This window comes from Hyaena hyaena, unplaced genomic scaffold (assembly GCF_003009895.1).
Source record: "Hyaena hyaena isolate Hyena2069 unplaced genomic scaffold, ASM300989v1 scaffold_10, whole genome shotgun sequence".
NCBI classification, from domain to species: Eukaryota; Metazoa; Chordata; class Mammalia; order Carnivora; family Hyaenidae; genus Hyaena; species Hyaena hyaena.
In genome coordinates, this window is record NW_024080642.1 from 6,824,963 (window position 1) to 6,845,522 (window position 20,560).

The window sequence follows — 20,560 nt, forward strand, 5'->3', positions numbered from 1 at the left end:
GTTCCCTCCTGGGCTCAGCGCTGAGTGTGGAGCCTGCTTAAGATTCCTTATCTGTCTGTCTGTCTGTCTCACTCCCGCCGCTCCTCCCCAGACTGTGCATGCACTCTCTCTCTAAAATTAAAAAAAAAAAAAAAGTGGCCTAAATATGGTCCTTAAAATTTTTTTAATATTTATACGGAAAAGAGTAGGTCTGGCTTGTTTTTATGGAAATATTTTGATAATATTTTTCAATTTCTTACACAATCACTGGACTTTTGAAGTGTTCTCCTCCTGAGAAAATTGAGACAATTTATAGTTTTTACAAAGTTTTCTTTCTTCCTTTTTTTTTTTCTAAATAGGCTTCACACCAAATGCAGAGCCCAATGTGGGGCTTGAAATCACAACAGTGAGATCAAGACCTGAGCTGAGATCAAGAGTTAGAGACTACCCAGGCAACCCTACAAAGTTTTCTACTTAACGTTTTCAAATTTAATAGTCTAAAACTATATTAAATATTTGCTTAAAATTTAAAAAATAATTTATATTATTGGCTATATTCATTGTTCCTAATTTTGTGGGCTTTTTAAAAATTTTCTTAAAAATTTTTTCTAAAAGTTTATTTATTTTTGAGAGAGAGAGAGAGAGAGAGAATGCAAGCAGGGGAAGGGCAGAGAGAGAGAGAGACAGAATCCAAAGCAGGCTCCAGGCTCTGAGCTGTCAGCACAGAGCTTGATGCTGGGCTCAAACTCAGGAACTGTGAGATCATGCCATGAACTGGGTGCTTAACTGACTGAGCTACCCAGGCGCCCCCCAGCCTTTTTTTTTCTTCTAAATAAATTTCTTAATTACATTTGTCAGATCTGTTTATATCACGAGTCTGTAACTATGACCTAGGGGCCATAGGCTGCCTGCTGCTTGCTTTTATACAGACTGTGCTCTGAGAACTGTCTTCACCTTTTTAAGTGACTGGAAAAAAATGAAAAGAATAATGCTCATGTTGTGAAACATAAGGAATTCAAATTTCAGAGTCCATTATAAAGTTTTATTGGACCTGGCCACACTCATTCATATGTGCCTTGTCAACTGCTGCTTTGGCGCTGCAATGACAGAGCTGTGTGGTTGCAAAAGACACCTTATGGCCTGCAAAGCCTAAAGTATTTATTATTTGCCCCTTTCTAGGAAAGTTTGCTGAGCCGTGAGATAAGGAGAACAAAGGCAAGAGAAATGTAGATAAAATTACATTTCCTTACAGCCCATTGACAAATGGTGAGACAGGCTGAGGAGGACAATCCTCCGGGAGCCCACAACAGCTGAATGGTAATGCGTTGCTACAGGCAAAAAGCAACCTTAGCATGAGAAAAGCCAGACCTCCAGGATTCTGTAAATTTCCTTTAACATTTGAAAATCCTATTGGAAACTTCCTTTATCTCTAACTTAAAAAGTATATAATCAACTTAAAAGTAGTATATAATCAATTCCTTCTCAAAATCCCAGTGCAGCTCTTTCTGCCCATAGGTCCTATTCCATGCTTTAATTAAAAAACAAACCCAGAACACCTTTTTGTGCTGAAAATGTCTCAAGAATTCTTTTTTAGCCATTGGTTCCTGGCCCACATCACATTACCCTCGTCTAGAAGACACAAGTTTTGATGGATATATGTACTGAATCCCCTAGTATGTTAGTTATCTTGGCCTCTAGATCCTTATTCTTTTTTTTAGTTTTATTTATTTAAAGAACACCTGGGTGGCTCAGTGGCTTAAGCGTCTGACTCTTGATTTCAGCTCAGGTCATCATCTCATACTTCGTGGGATCAGCCCCGAGTTGGGCTCTGTGCTGACAGTGGAGCCTGCTTGGGATTCTCTCTCCCTCTCTCTCTGTCCCTCCCCTGCTCTCTCTCTCTCTTTCTCTCTAAATAAACTTTAAAGAAAAAGGTTTTTTATTTAAGTAATCTCTATATTATTAAGTAATCTCTATACCCAACGTGGGGCCCAAACTCACGACCTTGAGACCAAGAGTTGCGTACTCTTACTGAGCCAGCCAGGCGCCCCCAGATCCTTATTTTTAATATATTTTTTATCAAAGTCAGAGTGGTATATTAAACTTTCTCACAACCATGGAGTTTTTATCAGTTTCTCCTTGTGTACTTAATCATTTTTGTTTTATAGACACAATCTCTATGTTCCTGAGAGCTAAGAGGTTGATGATGTATTTCAGTGTTCTTTTTACTAGATATCTTGAATTCTACTATTTCATAGTAATACCAATACCCTGATTAGCTTGTGATTCGTGACATGTCTCACTCAAAAACTCTGTGCTTTGTTATATCTGTCACTTTTGTAAACAGAACATAATCATATTTAAATTGAAAAAAACCCCTAATGTTTATTTATCTTTGAGAGAGAGAGAAAGAGACACAGAATCTGAAGCAGACTCCAGACTCTGAGCTGTCAGCACAGAGCCCCACACAGGGATTGAACTCACGGAACACAAGATCTGAGCCAAAGTCAGACACTTAACTGACTGAGCCACCCAGGTGTCCCTAAATTTTATTTTACCCATTTTTAAAGATTCATTTAGAGTTTAGCCCATTTACAATTACGTAAAAACTCATTTTACCATCTTTATCATCTTTTTGCTCGGTGAACTTTTAAAAAAATGTTTTGCCCCTAGAATAATAAGGAAGTATACAATCCATTTTAAATTTACCAGAATAATGTTACTACTGTGTGAATCAGTGTTTTTAATTTTAAAAATATAGGAAAAGTTCAGGGATGCCTGGGTGAATCTCAGCTCAGGTCTTGATCTCAGGGTCTGAGATCAAGCCCCGCATTGGTAGGCATGAAGCCTACATAGCAAAAAACAAACAAGATATATATAAGGAAGTCCAAAGAAGAAAGTAGTAATCAGCCATATTTCCATTTTCAGCATTGATTACTGTTAAGATTTTGGTATTTTTGCATTTAGCCATTTTTTTTCTATATATATATTTAAAACATCATTTAGTAAGAATAAATTATCCACAAAACATAGAACCTTATAGATAGGGGTGCCTGCGTGGCTCAGTCGGTTACTATCCAAAAGTTTATTCTGAACAACTTAGGCAAATTTTTACCCAAAACTCGCTATGCAAATAAAAACCTGACTATAATGAGGTGTCATGCGCATGGAGCAAAAACATTTAGGCTAAGGTTCTTTGATGGTAAGGGACAGGCCCATGGAGGAACGTGCATGGAAAACTCCTTTGGTCCGCGGCTCTCCCTTCTGCCTCAGGGAGTCAGCCTGCTGTTGTCCACATAGACAAGAGTTTCTATAGTTCTCAGAGCTACTGACATTTATGTCTTTTTTGCCTGTTCTCTTAAGTACTTTCGGGGCAAGACACAATAAAATCAGGAGTTTGTAACTTTCTGCCATTATAATCTGGAAGCCCCATACACTATTTTTTTTATATTTGCAAAAACAGAACTCAATGAAAATAATATTTTTTAATATGCCAGGGAATGTACCCAAGGGAAAACAAAATTCTGAAAAACACTTAACAGATGTATTTTAGTAGGTAGCAACAGCTCAAAGAAGCAAAAGAAAGCAGAGAACCAAACAGAGACTGGCTTGCAGTCGGAGTCCCTAGTATTATGGGATGACACAGTGCTATTTTTGGATGTTCCATGTGCTTCGGGATGGGAAAGAGAGTCTTCCTCCCAAAACACCTCTACTGAAATGCCTATACATCATAAAACTCAGCAGCTGAATTATAATTAAAGATAAAAACATGCATACAAATGGTTGACAAAATTCTAGATTACTTATTGAGAAGACCAAAAGAGCTAAGCATGTATAGCTAACTAATGTCACATTTAATATCAATGTGTCTATGAACAGGTTTGGGTACTATCTAATTCTTCTCCTCGATAGGGTTAGTTAGAATATTGAGAAAAGTATAATGACCTAATTGAATTGAAAAACCGTATCTGCTAAAATGGAGATCATACAATAGAGATGCTGGAAACGCCATCTCTTTTCTAACGGTACCTGCTGTCGGTCATGATGGGGCCACACCCTGTCTTCCCATCTACCGGAACAGCCTTAAGCAGCTTCATCTACAGGACCTGTTTTAGGCAAGCAGGGTGAGGCTGGTCTGTGTCTGGGGCGGCCCCTAGATTGTGGGCCACAGACCAAAGGACTGACCGTTCATGCCGGTATTGTGTGAAAAACTGTGCTTGGCCAGGTTGCTCTCTGGGAAATTTAAAACAGAAGACTGGCGGAGATCTGTCAATTGCAAAGGGACGCGACAGACTGGCAGAGTCACATGAATAAGAGTCTGATACCTTAACTCAACTATAGACCTTCTTCTTTCTGTAGTCTTCTTTGATTACTATTTCATAATAACCATCCCCCCCCCCCCCAGTAATAGGGTTTTTAAAGTATTTTTACAAACACAGTATCCTTACAACTCAGTAAAGTTAGGTGGGATTGAACTACTCATTTTAGTGGGGTGTCTGGGTGGCTCAGTTGGTTAAGTGTACAAATCTGGATTTTGGCTCAAGTAATGTTCTCACGGTTTTTTAGTTTGAGCCCTGTGTCTGGCTCTGTGCAGACAGCATGGAGCCAGCTTGGGATTCTCTCTCTGCCCCTCCCCTGCCTGTGCTTACTCGCTCTCTTTCAAAATAAATATATAAACTTAAGGGGCGCCTGGGTGGATCAGTCGGTTAAGTGTCCTACTTCGGCTCATGTCATGATCTCACAGTTCGTGGGTTCAAGCCCCATATCAGGCTCTGTGCTGACAGCTCGGAGCCTGGAGCCTATTTCAGATTCTGAGTCTGCCTCTCCCCTGCTTGTACTCTGTCTTTCTCTGTCTCACTCTCAAAAATAAAGATTAAACATTTTTTTTTTATAAAAAGAAATAAACTTTAAAAAAACCATAAACTACCCATTTTAGAGATGGAGAAAACTGAGGCAGAGTGGAATAAAATAATTTGTTCAGGTCACATAGCTTCTCAATGCCATAATCACGACAACACAAGGTGGCTAGCAGCGTTTTCCTATTAGACCATGATGTGTTTAAACAGCGAGGCTACCGTTTCCACTCACAGTTGTTTCTCCCCAGATATCAGCTACATCAAGGACAATATGGTAAGGCAAAAACAGCCTTGCTCTTACCTGTATGCTGGATGGTGGTGATTGCCTGCGCATTGCACCGCAGCTGCAGCATGTGTTTCAGCATGGCTGCTCCCCAGACAGCCACCTCGGAACCCAGGACAGCAGGCCCGGCCACTGTGGGCTCAGAGCAGCTGGCCGCCTCGAGCTGCCTGCACAGTGCAGAGACACTTAGAGCACACAGAAATCTGTGCTCTGGGCTCTGGTTTTCAGTATGGGGCAAGAGGTGGAAGACGGCATTGTAATTGCTTTCGTATTTCCCATTCAGATCACATCCTGGAATGGGGGGCTCGTGCGTTTTGCGTCTCTCCTCTCTCTCCCCTCCCAGGTCACAAGTGAGCGCTTGCACCCAAGTCTCGCTTTCAGGTGAACACGGGTCTTTGTTCCTAATCTCACCACAAAGCTTCCTCACGACTCTGCTTGCATCCTCAGGTCTAGCTAGGAGAGTGGACCTCAGGGCGATGTGGCAGAAGACACCCAGGGTGAGGAGCAGCCCTCCTAGAGAACACTCCACGCTATGGTACAGACCCCAGGCCTGCTGCATGCAGTCCTGGCTGCAGTACTTGGCGTAGCTGCACCCGCCACAGGGAACCGGGGCCAGAGTGTGCACCAAACATCGGTGACAGTAGAGGTCCCTGTTGGTAACGCTGGTATCCCACTCACTCTCTGGGAGGCGCAGGGGTGGCCTCTCTCCCGGGTGAAGGACACTCACAAAAGCGTCCTCCTTCACCAAGAGCTCTCCTGGGAGAATATCTTTTGTGGCAACCAGATAGCGGCCCCTTAGGGGGTCTGTGCATAAGCTGACGGATGACGACGCATTGGGAATTTGTCCATTCTCTTCCTTTACATCCATATCCTCCAAGGCTTTGGTTAGAGCTGCTGGGAAGGTTTCTGTGAGAGTCTCCTTTTCTTCTGCCTTCGTTTTCAGGCGACAGAGGTTTCTCTGCAGAATCTGAAACTGGGCAGCTGCTAGGGTTGGCCCGGCAGCAAAGCTCCTTTCAAGATCGCGGATGGTCTGGCTTGCCTCCTGTGGCCTCCCCAGGGCCACCAGACATTCGGCCTTACGCAACAGCATCTTGGGCTGTAGTCTCTCTGGGTACCCGTGCATCTGCGCTCTCATGATGTCTTTAAGACACATCTGCAAACAGAAAGGAAATCCCCAAATGACCCTAGGTCCCTACTTTTCAGTGTCTACTGAAAATAGTAACAAAAATCTACAGGAAAGCTGAAAGATCATTAAAGACAGAGAAACTATAACCACAGGCTATTAAATCATATTCTGCTGTGTGATCTTATGAGTGGTTAAGTAACACTTTCTGAGGATATTGTGTTTGTCTTACTGAATATTCCTGTTTTGAGGGGAAAAAGTCTTACACATAGAAGCCAGACAGATCTACACTCCACTACAGACTGCCACTTATGAGATGCCCGAGACTGTGTGAGCAACTTCATCTCTAAGTGTCTTGGTGTTCTCATCTGAAAAACAAGATAACCTCACAGGGGTGTTTTACAGATGAAATAAGGTAATATAAGTAAGGTTGAAAAGACCGCCTGGGGCATAGTAGGTGTTCAATGTATGAAAATCACTGCTGCATGAAGGGAACTAGACATATAGGGAAATACACGGAAGTAATAAAGGGCTACATACTACACAAGTTCTTGCAATCCTTGTCCTCGGTTGTCCAGGACTTTTTTGCTCAGGGCCTGGAGTTAAATTCTTGCTTGTCTCTTTTAGTTCAAAGGGCAATGGGTAGTGATCTTGTGATTATTCAAAAAGGTTTTTTTTTAACATTTATTTATTTTTAAGAGACTGAGTAGGCGAGGGCCAGAGAGAGAGACACACAGAATCCAAAGCAGGCTTCAGGCTCTGTGCTGCCAGCACAGAATGTGAGGTGGGACTCGAACTCACAGACTGTGAGATCATGACCTGAGCCGAAGTCAGATGCTCAATCGACTGAGCCACCTGGATGCCCCCCAAAAGTTCTTAATTGTAGGCAATATTTTATATTTCTGTGGTTTTCCAAAAATGGACATACCAAAATGATGTTTGAGAGCTTGTCCTTGGACCTCAACTAGGGAATGAGAAGACAGTGGATCATATAAAGCCCACTTTCTCCTAGTCTTACACAGGCATTTCCCTGCAACTTGGACTTGCCCATTCAAAAGGCATATGGAGGGTGAGCCACGTTACTGCAGAGATAATCTTGAACATGCTCTACTCATTAAGAATAAACAAACAAGTAAATAGTTTGCAAACACTTGGAACCTGAGGTATTATTAGCAACACATCTCACTGCTGAGCTCAACACTGAGAACTGCTGACCCACTGGATGTAGTCCATGGCCCTGTGCCCTGACACTTTCTTGTCAACCGATATTGCCCCACATGATCACCTGTGGCAGGTAAAATGAATCTGGAGAGAAAAAAATGAACCAGGAGGAAGAATAAATTTGGGAGGATACCAATTGTCTGCCAATCCAACTGCCTGCAGCATGGCCTAGTTTTAGTGCTCTCGGGTAAAAGCAGAGAAGCAGGTCTGGCCGTCCAGTGGACCCCTCCAGATCCTCCCGATCATACCACGCACCCTGATACTCACTTCATACTGACCCAGGTGGAAGAGGGCTGCAGAGCGATTGCCGTAACACAGGGAAATGTCTGCGGTGTGAGGCTTTGAATGTGATATTCCCTGCAAAACAATGAACTGGTTAAAAGGATTAATGGGAACTAGCATTTAAAAAAAATAATCTCTACACCCAACGTGGGGCTCCAACGCATGACTCTGAGATCAAGAGTCACTCGTTACACCAACTGAGCCAGCCAGGCACCTGGAAAATGAGCATTTCTAGAGTTTGTGTTTCTTCCAGATAAGGGCTCTGCTATGAAAGATGGTATGAAATTGGCAAAGTTACTGGATCTCTTTGTGCTTCAGCTTCATTTTTAACTACTTTAGAGCAAAGCTGTGAAGATCGAGTGAGGAAATAAATATTCAAAGCACTTTGAAGATAGCGGCATCAGACACCGCCTTAGCCCCAAACAATCCTGGAGGTAAATGAACACGGAGGAAAATATTGCAAGCACAACCTGCACACAACAAAGGGCGAGTGGCACAGATAGAAATTCACAAATGAAAAAAACACTAATGACACTTAATTCTTAGAAAACAAATAGTTAATTACTTTGTGAAGAGCAAAATACATGCACACGAAAGCACACAAGGGCTCCTTTCTTTCTACCGGCATATTGGCAAGGATTAATAATTATCATAAAGGCAGCATCTCAAGTCAGTGGAGAAAAGATAAGGATTATTCAATAAAAGTACTGTCACAGGTACGAAGAGAAATAAAGTTGGCTCTCTATGATAAACCTCTGATTAGGGTAAATTCCCAATGGATCAAAATCTTAATGTAAAAAATGAAACTCTCAAAGCACTAGAACAAACTATAGGAAAAATCTCAAGTGATGTTGGAGTGAGGAATCCCTTTCTAACTATGACACAAAGCCCAGAAGTCACAAAAGGTTAATAAATTTGAGTATATAAAACATTTCTTGGGCACCTGGGAAGCTCAGTTGGTTAAGTATCTGACTTTGGCTCAGGTCATGATTTCACAGTTTGGGAGTTCTAGCCTCACATCAGGTTCTCTGCTGTCAGCATGGAGCCTGTTTGGGATACTCTGCCTCCCTCTTGCCCCTCCCGCCTTTCAAAAATAAATAAACATTAAAAAATTATTTAAAAAAAACCACACTTCTTTACAGCAAAAACCAATAAAAGCAATATCAAAAGCAAACATTGAACTGGAAAAAATATCTGTAGCTCATATCAGAGGCAAAGGGTTCATTACTTTATAAAAGCTCCTACAGATCAATAAGATGACGACCGATGATTCAATAGGAAAATAAGCAAATGATGTGAATAGACGGTTCTAGTGGGAAATAGAAATGGCTCGTAAACATATGAAAAAATGTTCAGCCTCATTCATAATCAGCAAAATGCAAATTAAATCTCTACTGGACCTTGAAAACATTATGCTAAGCAAAATAAGCCAGAAACAAAAGGACAATATTGTATGATTCCACTTACATGAGGTACCTGGAGCAGGCAATATCAGAGAGACAGAAATAGAACAGAGGTTGTCTGGGGTGAGGGGAAGGGAGGTATGGAGAGTCACTATTTAATGGGCACAGAGTTTGTTTTCATTGATGTGAGAGTTCTGGAAATGGATGATGATGGTTGTGATGTGGGGAACAAAGGCAAAAGAAAAAAAATGAAAACTGCCTTACTACTTACTGCCCATTGACATGTCCTTGAGCTGGGCAGAGTGACCTTCCTCTAGGAACTCAACTGCCTGGATGCTAGTATTTTGCTAAGGGCAAAAGGCTTAGCTTAACATTAGCCCGACCTCCAGGGTCTTGTAAGGCTCCTTTAACACATACAAATTCCTTTGGAAACTTCTTTTATCTCTAATACCTCAAGATAGATACAGGCAATCATCCTCCAAGCCTATGGCCCACTGATATACATCTGAAGGGTCTCATCACTAAGGTTTTACTGAACAATAATAAATGACCTCTAACCACAGCTAGCCCTCTCAAGGTCCTGGAAACCTCGCTTCCACATTCCTTACAGACTTACTCTACTCCTGACCCCTTCCCAACTTGAAGATATATAGTCAAGTGCTCCTCACAACCTCAGTGCAGCTCTTTCTGACCATGTGTCCTGTCCCCGTGCTTTAATAAAGCTACCCTTTTTGCACTGAAGGTGCCTCAAGAATTCTTTCTTGGCCATTTGCTGCACCTCCAACATTTCCACATCAGTTATATGGCACTGTAAATGTACTTAACGCCACTGCGTTGTGTACTTAAAAATGGTTAAAATGGAACATTTTATGTAATGCATATTTTACCACAATAAAAAAAGTTTCCATATGATAAATTGGAAAAAAGCCCCAACTGTACCAAGAAACCACTTTTTAGATCAGACTGGCAAAGATAAATACAGCGGGTAGCACATGGAGTTGTTAAAGGAGTGGGAAAATGGGCATTCTCACATGTTGCTAGTGGGAATACAAGTTGGTCTCATGATCATGAAGGGCAAGTTAGCAACATATATATATATACGTATTTCATATACATCTATATCACTTATATCTCCATTTAACCGGCAACTCCTCTTCCAGGAATTCATCCTACAGATGTAACCTTTTACCCCAACGATAGGTGCAAAATAACACACGTGCAAAGTTTCTCAACATAGAGTTATTTGAAACAGCAAAAGATATGGAACTACTCAGATCAATTGCATATTGCTCTGTAAGACACTGGTTAAATAAATCACTATACATCCATGGAAAGTAATACCATGCAGCTATAAGAATGAGGACGCTCTTAATGTACAGAGGTGGAATGATCTCCAAGATATTATTAAGTGAAAAAAAGCCTGGGGCTGAACTGTGTATATTTATGTAAAAAGTGTATGTGTGTGGTGGTGCCTGGGTGGCTCAGTAGGTTAAGCATCCGACTCTTGGTTTTGGCTCAGGTCATGATCCCATGGTTTCAGGAGTTTGAGCCCTGCATAGGGCTCTGTGCTGACAGTGTGGAGCCTGCTTGGGATTCTGTCTCTCCCTCCCTCTCGCTCTCTGCCCCTCCCCTGCTTGTATGTGTGTGCATTCTCTCTCTTTCAAAATAAATAAACAAGTGTATGTGCGTGCAGGAATGGGAGATTATTTGTATTTATTTATATATGCCAAATACCTCTGGAAAGATACATTTAATAGTGTTGGGTTCTGGTGTTAGATAAAGAGGTGGCTAGGAGACAGAAGAAATAGACTACACTGAGTATATATTCTTGTACCTTTTGAATTAGAACTATGTAAACACATTTCCTATTAAAACTAAATGGCTAAAATGATAACAAAAATCTTAAAAACTAGTATTGCTCAGGATTCAGAGAAATGAGAATTCCCATTTCTACTAAAAGGGTTGTTAACTAGTTCTTTCCTAGAGAACAGTTCAGCATCAAGTACCAAAGGCCTTAAAAAAAAAAAAACAAGAAACATTTAAACTGACCCAGCAATTGCTCTTCTAGGAATGTATCCTAAGGAAATAATCAGATGTGTAAAAATATTTACATAGGAAGACACTCCTTGTAGCTTTGTGATACCAAGCAATCTGTCAACATTAGGAGATGTTCAATCAAGCGTAGTTCTCTGTAATGGAACACTAAGCTAGCCATAAAAAATCATGTGCTAGTGGAAAATTTAATAACACGAGAAAATGGTCACAATAAATTGTTGAGGGAAAAAAGCAGATTACAAAACAGTAAGTGCAGCATTATCCCAATTTTGTAAAAGAAAAACATGTTTTCAGAGGAAAAAGTGGCTGGATGGATGTAAGCAAAAAAATGTTAACAGTGCGTATCCTTGATTATGGGATTTTTTTTTTTTACTCCTTCTGCTTCTCTATATTTTCCAAGCGACTTACAAAATATAGTACTTTTATAATCAGATAGAAACAACAAATATTATTTTATTTTATTTATTTATTTTTTTTTAATTTTTTTGTTAATGTTTTATTTATTTCTAGCAGAGAGAGAGAGACAGCGTGAGCAGGGGAAGGTCAGAGAGAGAGGGAGACACAGACTCTGAAACAGGCTCCAGGCTCTGAGCTGGCAGTCAGCACAGAGCCCGACGCGGGGCTCGAACCCACGATCCGCGAGATCATGACCTGAGCGAAAGTCAGACGCCCAACCGACTAAGCCACCCGGGCGCCCCAACAAATATTATTTTAAAAAAGAAAGAAAATAGCAGCTTTGTAGAAAATTGCAAAGTACCACAAACCCCAAAATACTAGCTTCGTGAAACAGGAAAGCTCATCTCCCTTCGCATCCAGAGCAAACCTTAATTTTTTGTCTGATTTCCCTTTTTATTTTACTTGTTTCCCTTGAACAGCTTCCCATATGATCCCATTTCTGATGCACACGCTTAAAGTTGAAGAGATTAGCTCAATAAAAAAGAGCTATTAAGCCACTTATCAGTGGATCATTACATCTAATGAATCTTAATTCTTCTGCAATCAGGAATTCAGATTATTCAACTCAATACTTTATGTTATATTACAAAGCAGGGCTTTCATCAGTTACAGAGGCTATTGGTGTAAGTCTGATAGTTGGAAAACTAATTCCAAACTTAGTTAAGCTTTGCCTTGTTAAAGATTCAGAGTAGGGGTCTACCCTTCAAATTTACACTCATTCTTTTAATACACAAGATCACAGATGTGGTGAAGGGATTGACACATTCTTGCTTTGAGCCCATATTTATCTCAAACATTATGGATGGAAGTCTCTCAGGGATCTTGTTTCAGTTTCTACGATGGAATCAGGACAGTAAGAGCAGAGGACAGTTAAAAGCCGCTCTTCCTTATCAAAATCTATCTCAGTGATGCTTAGGATAATTTTGTTACTTTTAAAAGTTTATTTACTTATTTTGATGGGGGGGGGGACAGAGAAAGAGGGAGGGAGAGAGAATCCCAAGCAGGCACTGCACTTTTAGCGCAGAGCCCCATGCAAGTCTCGATCTCATGAATTGTGAGATCATGGCTTGAGCTGAAATCAAGAGTCAGAGGCTCAGGGGCACCTGGGTGGTTCATGGTTAAGTGTCTGACATAGGCTCAGGTCGTGATCTCACTGTTCATGAGTTCTGAGCCCTGTACTGGGCTCCACACTAGTGGTGCAGAGCCTGCTTGGGATTCTCATTCTGTCCTCTCTCTCTGCTCTTCTGTTTTTTTTATTGAAAAAAAAAAAAGAGAGAGAGATGCTTAACTGACTGCGCCACCCAGATGCCCCTAGTATAATTTTAAATATAAGCATACCTCAGAGTGCCTGGGTGGCTCAGTCACTTAAGCATCCAATTTTGGCTCAGGTCATAATCTTCTGCTTTGTGAATTCGAGCTCCGCATTGGGCTCTGTGCTGATAGCTCAGAGCCTGGAGCCTACTATAGATTCTGTCTCCCTCTCTCTGCCCCTCCTCCACTCATTCTCATTCTCTCTCTCAGATAAATATAAAGACATTAAAAAAATAAATATAGGCATACTTCATTTTATTCATTTATTTTTTTAATGTTTTATTTATTTCTAGGAGAGAGAGAGAGAGAGACAGCGTGAGCAGGGGAGGGTCAGAGAGAGAGGGAGTCACAGACTCTGAAACAGGCTCCAGGCTCCAAGCTGGCAGTGTGCACAGAGCCCGACGCAGGGCTCGAACTCACGAACCGCAAGATCATGACCTATGCGAAAGTCGGACGCTTAACTGACTAAGCCACCCAGGCGCCCCAGGCATACTTCATTTTAATGTGCTTCGCACACATGGCGTGTGTGTGTGTGTGTGTGTGTGTGTGTGTGTGTTTGTGTTTTACATATCAAAGGTTTGTGGCAATCCTGCATTGAGCATGTCTATCAGCACCTTTCAATAACCTTTGCTCACATTGTGTCTCTGTCTTACATTTTGGCAATTCTTGCCATATTTCAAACTTTCATCACTATTATATTCATTATGGTGAGCTGTGATCAGTGATCAACCTGCTGAAAGCTCAGATGATGGTCAGCATTTTTTTTTGGCAATGGGGTACTTTTAATTTAAGGTATGTACATTTTTTTGGCACAACGCTATTGCACACTTAATAGACAATAAATAGTATAAACATAACTGGGAAACCAAAAAAATTTATTTGGCTAGCTTTATTGTGGTAGTCTGGATCCAAACCCACAACATCTCCTAGGAATTTCTGCATCTGTTGACAACCTTCAAAATGGGGTTTAAATAGGCTGTGGCACTTGAGCTTATTTTCCTGTTCAGCTTAATCTAAGTCACGCTGGCTGTGAGCGAACACCGTGGCTAACCAGACACCTAGCCAGCCTCTAAATAGGGACTATCAAACCGACAGCCTCGTCAGTCATTCCGATACAAATGGCACACAATTCAGTGACAGCTGACAGACACGGGCAAGGCAGAGCCTCGGGTCCAATAAGCCTACTGCTACAGGGTTATTGGAGGGAATTTGGAATAGAAGTTTCTTGATGGAATTCAGGACATGTAACATAAATGACCCTTTGTTTTGGCATATAACCAATGGCAGAATTCTGCCAGTTTTCTTTTTCAAATTTGATTCACAAATTGTAAACAAGGCAACCACTGGCTACAGAATTCAGCGGTAAGGTTCTAGCCTCTGAAGAACTCCGCATCATCGCATCGCATCATCGCTAAGTGGTTGAATAGCCCCTCCTGCTGAGCGAGGGTGCCTTACCTTAGAGTACAGCACAGTGGCTCCCATATAATCCTTCTGCTGAAATTTTTTGTTTCCTTCTTCTCTGTAGAAAAGGGGAGCGTTAGGGTCCTTTTCCACAAGGTAACCTCTAGAGAGATTTTTTAAAAACATCTCATCCTCTGGTCTTCATGAAGGAAGGAAGGAAGAAAGAAACAAAAAAAGCACACACTTATTTCAAGGGAAGTTCCTTAGCCAATGCACTTGAAACGTTGTATCTACCTGCAAAACACTGGGACAAGTGAGGTTGTCTGTATCATGTAATGTGAATGGGGGAGTGGGGGGAGGGAATCTTGTGGCCTCAGAGGCACAGATACCAGAATTTCTGTTCTGAGGACAGGATGCTAATTATTTATTTTGTAGTTACCATTCCTTCAATAATGCATCATAAAAAAGCTTGGGTATGGAGAATAACATAATACATGGTTTTCTAACAGAATATTCTCCACTTAAGCTGTGTTGAAAATACTTGAGTGGATGGCTGACAGAAAGAGAGTGGACGAGGGAAGGAGAGCGAGGGAGGGAGAAAGAGATGAGAATGAATCACAAAGTAAATGTAGTAAAGCATTAACATTTGGGGAATCTGAAAAAAAGACACTGAAAAGAAAATCACAGGCCCAAAATGGTGTCACGTGTTAAGGACCCAAGTCAGTAAACCAAGACTTAACACCCAAACTGACTGCAGTTGCAAAAACCCAGAAATGTAACCTTTAACCTCAAGATGGAAATTTACTGGTCAGTACTAGGAAATTTTCTGATAGACCCTTTCCATTTCCCTTAAGAGGGTGACCTTGCCTAAAACAACGGATTCTTTGCTAACAATTTCCTTTTTTCCCACATTCTCTCTACATTTATTTTTTTTTTATGTTTATTTGTTTTAGAGAGAGAGAGAGAGAGGCAGAGAGAGAGGGAGACAGAGAATCCCAAAGCAAGCTCCTGCTGCCAGCATGGAGCCCTACACAGGGCCGGAAACCACCAACTGTGAGATCACCATCTGAACTGAAACCAAAAGTCAGAGGCCCAACCAATTGAGCCACCCAGGCACCCCTAAATGTTTGTTTAAGAGAGAGAGAGAGAATGAGGATCTCAAGCAGGCTCCAAGCTGTCAGCCAGGAGCCCAGTGAGGGCTCAGATCTCACAACTGTCAGATCAGGACCATGACATCATGATCTGAGCCAAAATTAAGAGTGGGACACTCAACCAACGGAGCCACCCAGGCACCACCCCCTTTTTTTTTTTTTTAATGTTTATTTATTTTTGAGAGAGAGAGAGAGACAGAGAGGGAATGAGCAGGGGAGGGGTAGAAAGAGAGAGGAAGACACAGAATCTGAAGCAGGCTCTGAGCTGTCAGTGCAGAGCTGGGCAAGAGGCTCAAACTCTGGAACCGTGAGATCATGACCTGAGCCGAAGTGGGAAGCTTAACTGACTGAGCCACACAGGTGTCCCTCTACTTTTAAAAACCTTTCCTTTTCCATAGCCCTTTGGAGCTCCCTTCTACATGCTAGTTGGGATGCTGCTCAATCCATGAATCAATTAATAAAACCAATTAGATCTTTAAAATTTAGTTGGTTGAGGGGCATCCGACTTTGGCTCTGGTCATGATTTCACAGTCTATGAGTTTGAGCCCCATATCAGGCTCTCTGCTGTCAGAATGGAGACGGCTTGGGACCCTCTCTCTCCCTCTCCTCCATGCTCACAGGCACACATGCACTCATTCTCTCAAAAATAAACATTAAAAATTTTTTAAATAAAAATAAAATAAAATAAAATTTACTTGGCTGGAGGTGTCTGGGTGACTCAGTCGGTTAAATGTCTCCCTCTTCATTTTGGTTCAGGTCATGATCTCACAGTTTGTGAGTTCAAGCCCTGTATGGGGCTCTGTGCTGTCAGCAAGGACCCTGCTTGGTATTCTCTCTCTCAATCTCTCTCTCTCTCTCTCTCAAAAATAAATAAATAAACAAAAATTATTTGATTGAATTTGTGTTATTTAATAGAGGATATCACACAGGAATTCTTTGTACTATTTTTACAAATAATTCTGAAACTATTTCAATCTGAAAAGGCTGTGTCCGACTCTTGGTTTAGGCTCAGGTCATGATCTCATGATCCGTGAGTTTGAGCCCTGCATTTGGCTCTGTGCTGACAACATGAAGCCTGCTTGAGATTCTCTCTTTCTCATTCTGCCCCTCTCTTGCACTCTCTCTCTAAAATAATTAGATAAACATTAAAAAAAAACCCACAAATATACACACACTGGCAATGGAGAATACACCAATCTGCCAACAGGGAGAAAAAGAATACCCTAGACTCTTTAACTATATAAAGAAAGTAAAATATGCATAATGTGAAAAATAAAAATTCTCTTTTAAAACGCTTTTTAGGGACGCCTGTGTGGCTCAGTGGGTTAAGTGTCCAACTTCAGCTCAGGTCATGATATCATGGTTCATGGGTTCGAGCCCTGCATTGGGTTCTGTGCTGACAGGTCAGAGGTTGGAGGCTGCTTCAGATTCTGTGTCTTCCTCTTTCTCTCTGCTCCCCCCCTCCTTGCTTGCACGCTCTCGCTCTCTCAAAAATAAACATTAGATTTTTAATTTTTAAAATATTTATTTATTTTGAGAGAGTGAGAAAGCAAGCATGAGTGGGGAAGGGGCAGGGACATCAGGAAAGAGAGGATCCCAGGAAAGCTCTGTGATGTCAGTGCAGAGCCTGACGCAGGGCTCAATCACACAAATTTGTGAGATCATGACCAGAGCCCACTCAGAAGCTTAACTGACTAAGCTACCCACGTGCCCTGAAAACTAAAAATTCTCTTAAGCAACTCTTGGGTCAAAGAAGAAATCAAAATCAGAAATGTACAATGTTTTTCAAACTTTTGTTTACAAAGACCCATAAAATGAAATATCTTTTACACTGTGATTCAGTATGATGTGTCTATGTACATATGTACTGAAATTACAAAGAACCTTATCTTTACTGCATAGGAGTTAATGTAAAATACTTTATTAGTATTTAAACACAATATAGAAAAATATCAAAATAATAGGAAAAGGAAATTAGAAATTTTAATTTAAAAAGATTAAAAATTTTAATTTAAAAGGTGTGCTTGCCTATTCTAGATTTATTCCAGTCTAAAAACAATATGAGGATAATACCCTATGCAGATCTGGTGAGCCATACAGTCTGTTCTTTTTTCCTGTTTGTTTTTGTTTTGTTTCAAACTAGAGTAAATCTGAAAATCCTAGCTCAAGCAAAAAAGATTGTGGTGAATAATAATTATAGCAAAACTCTTCTTGGTTAACGATAGATATTCTTTATCTTAATCCAAAATGATGATAAATTCAATGTTGTGTAATTGTTCTTTAGTACAATTAAGAACTAAGCTGTAATAATTCATTTTTTTCTTCAGGCACCAAGTTAGAATATATATATGTTATATTATGCTATATAAATATATATATATTTTTTTCTCTCTCTCACAGAGAGAGTGTTAGGTGGAGAGAGGGAGAATCCCAAGCAGGTTTCACACCCAGCATGATCCCATGATCCTGAGTTCATGACCTGAGGTGAAATCAAGAGTTGGACACTCAACAGACTGAGCCACCCAGGTGCCCCAAAACAAATAATTTTTCTAATTAATTATTTTTATTGTGGTAAAATACACATGACAAAATTAATACTTTAACTATTTTTTAAGTATACAGTTCAGTGGCATTAAGCACATTCACAATATTGTGCAATCATCACCGCTATCCATTTCCATAACTTTGTTACTGTTCCAAACTGAAAACTCTGTCCTCATTAAAAGATAACTCCCCAGGGGCGCCTGGGTGGCTCAGTTGGTAAAGCATCTGACTTTGGCTCAGGTCACGGTTGATGAGCCCAAACTCCACGTTGGGCACTCTGTTGTCAGCACAGATCTTGCTTTGGACCCTCTGTCCCACCCCCTCTCTGCCCCTCTCCTGGCTTGTGCACTCTCTGTGTCTCTCTCAAAATAAATAAGTATACTTAAAATAATAATAATAACAATAAGAAGATAACTCCACATCCCTCCCTCTCTCTAGCCCCCGGTAACCTCTATTCTGTGTTCTGTCTCTGTGAATGTCTAGTCTAGGTAATTCAGGTAAGTGGAACCATATACTAGTATCTTTTTATGCCTAGCTTATTTCACTTAGCACACTGTTCCCATGATCATCCGTGTTGTCGCATGTACCAGAACTTCATTCTTATGGATGAATAATATTCTACTGTATGTAGATACCACATTTGGACAACATTTGGGCTGTTTCCATTTTTGACTATTGTGAAAATTACTGCCATGAACATTGGTGTGAAAATATCTATTTGAGTTCTATTTGAGAAAATATCTATTGAGTTTCAATTCTTTGGGGCATCCATGTAGAAGCAGGATTGCTGGACCATATATTAATTCTAGTTTTAATTTTTTGAGGAATGACACTGGTTTCCATAGTAGCTACACTATTTTACATTCCCACTAGCAGGCCTCCAGCTTTTTCACGTCCTCACCAACATGGGCTATTTTCTGCTGTTTTTTGTTTTTTTCCTAGTAACCATCCTAATGACTGTGAGGTGGTGTCTCAGCGGAGTTCGGATTTGTGTCTCCCTAATGACTAGTGATGTTCAGAGCACCTCTCTATGTGCTTGTTGGCTATTGATCTACCCTCTCTGGAGAACCGTCTATTTAAGTCCTTTGCCCGTTTTTAAACATCAGGTTGCTTGTTCTCTTGTTGAGTTTTAGGAGTTCTCCTTATCAGATATGTGATTTGCCAATATCTCCTCCCATTTTGTGGCTTGCCTTTTTAAAAAAAATCTTTTAGTTTTATTTTTTTAAGTAACCTCTCCACTATGAAATTAGGATGTCCAAAGGCAGATCTGTTTTCAGGCAGGGTTGTATCCAAGGGCTCAGATGTCCTCAGACTCTGTAGCTTTTCATTTGTCAGACAAACTCTACACCTGGCGGGCATGATAAACATTGGTAGCCTTGGACACATCCTGAAAGTTTAATAACCACAAGAAAATTCCCGTTAAACTTCACTAAATATCATTTCAAATACAATGAGAATGTATTTGCATCTTGTCGACATTTATAAAAATGAATAACAACAAGTATCAAAAAAACACCCCAAGCGGCACCTGGGTGGCTCAGTCGGTTAAGCTTCCAACTTCAGCTCAGGTCGTGATTTCACAGTCCGTGGGTTCGAGCCCCACACTGGGCTCTGTGCTGACAGCTCGGAGTCTGGAACCTCCTTCAGATTCTGCGTCTCCCTCTCTCTCTGCAATCCCCCATTCATGCTCTGTCTCTCCCTGTCTCTTAAAAATGAGTAAACATTAAAAAAAAAAAAAAAACCACCCACTCCAAAACAAGTAAATTCTTAATTGTACCTAGTTAGTACCTGAACTGGCAAGGCTGAACACTGCATTCATCATTTCATTCAACTAAAATAGGAGTGCAGGCTATGTGCCAGACACTGCTGACAGTTGTTGGCACAAAGGTGTTAACATTGAACCTGAAAGGTGTTTACATATGTTCAAGTATGTGAGACTCTCACGTATGTCCTATAAGCATTAATATATACCAGCTGGTGAAGCGCTTTAGACATATGTCTAAACTGACATTCAATCAGTATTTATTAAATGTCCCCCCCCCCCCTTTTTTTTTTTGGACACAGCAGTGCTCTTGTCTACAGAAAGACAAACACAGACAAGATATTTGCCCTCATGGAGTTGATGGTCTAGTAGTGAAGACAGACGTGAACCAAATGATTACACTAACATGGAAACGAAAGCTATGTGATGTTGTAAATATATACTGAGCTAGGACTCCGAGGGTTTTCCCGAGGAAAGATCTTGCTGACCCTGAAGACAAGTAGAACTTCATTAGGGCATGGAAGAGTACAGAGAAGCCAGAGAAAGCATTTCAGGCAGAAGAGATACAGGCAGTAAAGGCCAAGTCACAAGAAGCATAGTGTAAGTATACTGTACGTCAAGAACTGAAAGGCCAATGTGCTGGAAATAGGAGTGTGGTAAAAGGAGGCCACGGACACAGACGGTGGGCAGACAGTGACATCTTACTGACTATATTAGGTTGAGAATTTTAGTCTTC

General features: G+C 40.9%; 1 protein-coding gene across 1 annotated transcript in view; it reads right to left on the reverse strand.

Moving 5' to 3' along the window:
* The window catches only part of SMYD4 (SET and MYND domain containing 4), a 43,220-nt gene that overhangs the window by 14,651 nt on the left and 8,009 nt on the right, over positions 1-20,560 (reverse strand). Inside the window, exons 3-5 of the mRNA XM_039254184.1 lie at positions 14,422-14,566; positions 7,727-7,816; positions 5,134-6,268 (exon numbers count right to left, since the gene is read on the reverse strand). Of these exons, the coding sequence (XP_039110115.1) occupies positions 5,134-6,268; positions 7,727-7,816; positions 14,422-14,566 (1,370 nt within the window). The remainder of the gene's footprint in view (positions 1-5,133; positions 6,269-7,726; positions 7,817-14,421; positions 14,567-20,560) is intronic.